Source organism: Dendroctonus ponderosae, unplaced genomic scaffold (assembly GCF_020466585.1).
Source record: "Dendroctonus ponderosae isolate FM_Combo_2020 unplaced genomic scaffold, Dpon_F_20191213v2 Dpon_F_20191213_682, whole genome shotgun sequence".
In the NCBI taxonomy this organism is placed as follows: Eukaryota; Metazoa; Arthropoda; class Insecta; order Coleoptera; family Curculionidae; genus Dendroctonus; species Dendroctonus ponderosae.
In genome coordinates, this window is record NW_026018901.1 from 748 (window position 1) to 7,340 (window position 6,593).

At 32.6% G+C, this 6,593-nt stretch overlaps 1 protein-coding gene across 1 annotated transcript; it reads left to right on the plus strand.

Annotated features, from left to right (window-relative positions):
* Nucleotides 1–527: 527 nt before the first annotated feature.
* On the plus strand, nt 528–2,466 carry LOC125505066 (dorsal-ventral patterning protein Sog-like; the record flags this gene model as incomplete). The annotated part of the gene is given in 1 exon segment (XM_048668005.1): nt 528–2,466. A coding segment is annotated over 1 exon segment (169 nt), but the record flags the coding sequence as incomplete, so codon positions are not given.
* Between the last annotated feature and the right edge of the window lie 4,127 nt (nt 2,467–6,593).

Genomic DNA, 6,593 nt, shown 5'->3' on the forward strand with positions numbered 1-6,593 from the left:
TACAGGATGATTCGAAACCGGCCTAATGGCCTTTGAGGGGTTAATTTGGGTTCGTTAGACTCATTTAAATCAGTTCATAACATGGAAACAAAAGCTTGGTTTAGGTAGTTAGTCTTACTGTTATACTGCTTGAAATATTGATGGTAAATGCGATTCCCTCACTGTGATGTGAGTATCGTGGCCTGGTCTCCATACAAATACCTTGAGGTTGCACTTCTTACCCGTTTTTATTTACGTATGACGTAGCGGGTATTTATATAACGTTAATATGCGACATTCTTCTAATCAAGTACCAAAAAGGCACTATTGGAAATACCTAATTAACGGGAATTCACAGAGCGTTTCTATAAGAGTGGAGTGGCGCCAATTTTGATCAACCGTGTGTATATAGTCTAGGAAAATTTTCATCAAGTCAAGCTAATTTTGCAGCTTTCGGCGACATATTCTACAATTTTAATTCATTGGGTTAAATAATAAGCATAACAAAATATGCGCAAGTTTTTACTAATTAATACTTAATTTCTATTTCAGAATGGTACGCCAAAATGTAGCAGGCAGCATTGCGATTTGCCCACTTGCAAGAAAATTCAAGACATAAAGCGGAAGAAAGAAAAGGTCAACCTTTCAGACTTCTGCTGTTCGTCGAAGGATTGCAGAAAGTTGCGACATAAGAAGAAACACGCATTGACGAGTTAATTGATTTTCGAGAAAAAATTTAGTTCGGTGGAAGATATTCTTCGCATGGAAACTCCGGGTTTCGGCCCAGGTTACCTATTTACCAAAGAAGACTGAGACAGTTGTAAGGTGTCTGAAGAGCTGTCGTAACTTATTTTTACTATAATTTTACTTTGGGCTCAACTGACTGTGGAAATGAACTCTTTCCAAGCACATTGCAAGTTCTGTTGGAAAGATTTTTTATTCCACATCAGTGTTTTGTATATTTCTTAGAGTTTAAAACATGGTTTCAGTGTGGCAGCTGAATTGAACGAATTGCGATTTCTGAGCTGCGAATTCAAATTGAATGTGAATTGGAATTGGACGATATTTATCATGGTGGGCTGCCATGCTAGACGATTTATTTATTTGACACATTGTAAATTATTCCATAGTTTTTAATGAGTTTCTACTGGCTAGATACTCCTCTGTGAGTTGTGGCTTATCAGAAAAATATGTTTGAAGAGGTAGAATTTTTCGAATAAACCACATCTCCCAAATACTCATTAGAGAAGAAGGCTGATAGAAACATGGGGAAGACACCAAAAGCCCTGACGTATTGTATAATATTTATACTTTTATTTATTTGTATTTGTTGATTAAACAAAAAGAAACCGTATGAAATTATTTTACGTTTTGATGTTTTCCCCCTTTTCATTTTGATGTTGTTTTTACTTAATTTTCAAGTAAGACATATCAAATTTTGGTGCCATCAAGTTGTGGTAGGGTGTTAAGAGGATTAAGTCGTTAAAAGGTACTTAAGGGATTCTTGCGAAGGTTATCAAAGTGCGAGTAAATTTAATGAAAATCTAGTCTCTGATTTTGTAGCGTATATTAGAGGAACTCAAATTATTAATTAAAATGTAAACACTTATTCGGTCAAAATAGCATCAGTTATAGTTAAGTGTGTTATTTCGCTGTGGATAAGAGCGTAATTTTTGTTTTTCTTCTCATCAAAAATAGTTATCAATCATCAAGGAGACGGTTTAAATTGAACTACTTATCGTTTTTTGACCGAATTCAGCAAATACCTGTATTGTGATGTTGATAGTATCACTTAATACCTTGAAGCACCAACCAAAGAAATGGAAGAATGAAGAACATTTTTTGTTTTTAGTAAATCTGAAGATTAAAGTTATTTCCATGTTTTTCATGAGCCGTATGAGTTTTTCAAAATCTTACAACAAATGTTAATTGCAGTGCAACTTTAAGGTTGATTATGTAAATTTGCCATTGAAATAACAATTACTCGTAGGTATTTGCTGAAAAGTATTGAAGTAGAGCGCACCTAGATATAAAATTACATAGATGCTAGAAAACTTAATAATAATATTAGAAGCATTTATAAAATTAAGCATGTTCAAATGTATGGAAACATTTCGGAATCTCCTTTGCAATATTTCAGTATTTGCTAAATTATTCTAGTTTAGAATTAGGTAGTATGAATGTGATGTTCGTTAGATAGCATTATTGAGGTTTATTTTATTGTATATAGACTATCATTAATTTGTAGGTAATAAAATGTAAGCCATTCAGTCGCGAGTATTTAAGTTGTAAGATTGTACTATAATATTGATTATGATATATATGGGTCAACCACTTTGCATTTGGAGATATTTGTTAAGGATCACGTATAATAATATTTTGTGAATATTTTATCGAGAACGTGTTAGCAAGTGCAGTGTAACAGTACGACTATATGTTTAAATCTTGTACCTGCTTTAGGTCATAAATATATGCTTTATTAATACATCTCATATCGTTTTTATTTGTCCATGATCATTCTAAATTAAATATTCTTATTTTCATATATAAGGGGCGTGAAAGAGTTTATGTAAGAATTATAAAAAAATTTGGTGCAAGAACATGGCGTGTTTAAATTTTGGAACAGACGGTAATTAATACATTTTTTGAATTCGTCTAAGGTATTTAGCGATATGCATTAATAAGTGTTGACGTTCATTTTTTCAGTTAAATATAATTTTCAGACTTAACTCTGGCAAGCTTTGATGTTCAGGGTAATTTACGTAGACCGTGCATTTGAAGTTTTCCAACTTGCAGTTGTTTCAGAAACTTCAAACTTTGTTTCCGCTCAGAACGAGTCGGTCCAACACCATGTAATATACATTTAGCGCTCTAGCTATACAGGGTGTACCTATCACCTAACCTTCTTATTTTAAATGCAAACCCCTAATTTCTTAGCGTGGTTGGATTGGCCGTCCATTGCCAGTTTGAGTCATCCTAGTTTTGTTAACTTATCTCTAACAGTTTTTGACAAATGACACGAAGGTAACATATGAGTGTTACAAAAAGTGTCAAAAAATAAGGATTTTTTAATGGCGCCCACTAACTTTTCTGTTTTATTATCGTTTAATCGTAGCAACATTTTCCAGCTGGATCAAAAACTTCGTTAGCGCCATTTAAAAAAAACTTGTTTTTCACATTGGAAAAAAGCAGTCAATGAAGTCAAAGTTCAGATACTTATTATGGATAAGCTGTTGATGGAAGAGGAACCAAATTTACCGGTGTTCTATATAAAGCACTGAAGATTTCAAGTTAAAATACAACAAAATTCGCTAAACAAAAATAAATATTACGCAACAAAAAAACCGGTATCAATATTTAGAAGAAAATGTAGTATGGAATTTTATTGTGAAGATAGTGAAACTGAATAAAAAAATGTTGTTTCCTAAAACAGAAGAAAACACCAACAAATGCAACAAATTACCTTCCAGGACAATAGAAAGTGTAATTCAGACGGAAACCGACACTTGTTTTACATAACATTGCTGTTACGTTCGTATTAAAACAAGAAATTGAAATAACGCAATACAGGATCCAGATAATTTCCCGTCGTTTCTCGTCGCATAAATATTGCATGCACTAATATAATAAAGTACAAGTCAACAATATCTGAAAACGATCTTTCAGCGAAAATGTAAAGCCAAACTTACCGAAAGCTGCATCGTGTCACTTGGAAATAAAAAAAAAGGTGTTTAGTGTACAGGAAATCATTCAAAGCTCCATAGAAATTGAAATGTAAAAAAGCCGTAAAATATATGTTCGCCCTCAAAAAACATCCGTCAGTTCAAACTAAGTGTTTTGAAAAATACCTTAATTTTTAGATTTTTAGATCTACCTTACCTATCTATCTACCTTAGAATTTTTAGATCTACCTTACCACGTTTCTGCATGCTGGGGCGCCATGCTGAACCATTTCCGTATCGGCTGTGATTCCCTTACTTTTCACCACCACTCTTCCTTTTCAGCACCAAAATGACAATATTTCGATATCCGATCTTTTCCGGATTAAATATGATCACAACTAGCAAGACACGCAAATAAACTGGCAATTATTGCGTTCCTCGCATGTACTACATCGAACATTTGCGAGTTTTTCGTCAAAAATCTGGCGATTTGTACAGTACAAACATGATGATGTAACCGTGTGCTTGATAGTCCCTTTATCGTTTTACTCGTCTGAATCATTAACATTTTTTGTATTAAGTCTATGTAGAATTGTATGGCCACTTACTCCGATTATACAATTAAAATAAGACGCAATATCGGTTCTGCTATGACCAGCATGATTAGCATATAAAAGAAGCCACCGCAGAAACGAGAATTCAGCTCAGTCTCCAGTTAGGTTCGGTCACAATTAAAAATCCATATTTAAGAATTGTATTAATTTAAAATAAAGTTGTTTTTAAACCGAAAGTTTTGAATTATTCACTGTATAGCTAGGGGGCTAAATGTAATTTACATGGTTTCAGCACCACTCGATATCACCGAAAATAAAATTTGAAGTTTCTACAACTACGGTTTTTTGAAAATAAAATTATTGTGTAAAGTTTTTTTTAATTTGAAATATAAATGTATACTTGCCTTTTCGATTGAAACCATCTTGCGGACTAGATAATTACTTAATAATTTAATCGGAAATGTTAAACACATTATTGATTAATATCTAGGTGTAATTAAAAAAAATCTACAACTGTAATGGAAAACTTGCAGCCACACACATGTATAAACATACCATTCTCGCAAATGTCGAAAATAATTCAAACAAATTTAAGGTTTCAAGATAGCAAAGACGTAAAAGAATGTAAGTAATGTTTACCAATTATGAGTTTGTATGAATTTTAAATCTGATGATGGCGCTGTTGTCTCGCCGAAACGTTATGAAATGAAAGATATACAAATTTTTATTTGACTCTTTGACTGAAACTCTGGAAGGAAAAGAATATAATAACAATTACACACAGTCAGGAAAATAAATCAAAATAAAAAATTAATGTATTATAGCATTCAATTGTAATGGATTTTCTCAAAAATGTGGGGTGAAATGTATTTTGAAAATGGACCATACACCATTCTTTAATCTGCTTACAATTTTGAGCCAGAAACTTTTAAAAGCATGCCGATTCAGAAGATTTGAACAGTTTCAGTTCAAAGTTGATTTTTTAAAAATAAACCTACCCTTGTACAGTGAAGTGTTTTGTGTTTCTGTAAATGAGCGCAGAAGTGCGTTTGATAGTGTGTGTCAACTTGGAAGTTTTGCACCACCTCAATTGAAACTTTCCAGATTTAAAAAAAAATCAGCCTTTACCGATCGTATTGAAGTTTCGGAAACTTGAAGTATAAAGTCCCTACCTGCTTTGTATTTTGAGTTGAAAATTTAGAAGTATGTTGACTTAGAAGCTTTAGCCAGTTTTTTATTTTAATTTTAAAGTTGAATTTTAATTCATTTAAAATTTTGAAAATTTATGTTGTTTTAAATTTTGATTTTAATAAATTTATTTTATTTATTTGAAAAAGTTGAAGCAGTGAAGAAATGTTTTGTATTTTTATATTACATTATTAATTACATTCGTATAGAAGAAGGCAATGTGTGGCTTTTTTGGCTATTAACTGTCTATTGAAAATATTGAGAAAATTGAAATTAAAACCCTCATAAACCCGAGATTCATCTATATCGTAACGAGTAATATTTTAATTTTCCAAAATTCCAATATCCGGCAACAAACACACGAAATTTATAGTAGAAAAATATAAAAACGAGCACAATCAAAAAATAAATCCTCTTTTTTGCAAGAAAGCGCCATCGTTATATCATCAAAGTACGATAAATATGAAACACTTAAAGATCTCCGATGATTGAACAATTAGCTAGTTTAAACTGGCCTTTCATTCCTCAAATGGATTGAGTCTAAGCGGTCTGGTTCCTCCTAGAAAAACTTCAAACTTCGCGAAACTATAGTGATTCTCACGCACACATAGGTTTTCCAGACGAATAAAAAAGATTCAAAAAGCGAATTTGTTTGAATTGTTAATCGCACTCATTGTTTACGGCAATTTATTTAATACGTTACTTCATAATCCTTCCCGAGGGTCTATATATGTTTTGTACACGAGCACTAAAGTAACCCCGTAAAAAATACAAAGCGATTTACAAACCGAACATTTCAACCCACAGCGGACACAATACTGCTTACTTTACGCTTTAGTACTGAAAATGACTAATTCCCCAAAACTTTTGAGAGATGTTTGTTTATATTACCTGTGACAAAGTAAACAAAAATTTTAAATATAAAGAAACATGCCTGACCGGAGAATTCTTAATAATGATTAAATTTGCAGCAAATGGGGTCGTGGCAGTTAGAATACATTTTAATATTAAGACGATTTGCGGAAGCTAAATCTCTTATACAGAGTGACCCACAACAATGTATTCAGAAATATATGCGTTCTTGCTTACTAAAGGTGTGTCCAGACCGCAGCGCAATACCGCGCCAAACATTCGCGAACGTTGCAAATTTCAAGAAATATGACTAATTAGGACCGTATGCTGTGCACGAACCCGCAAAGCCGAGCAACTT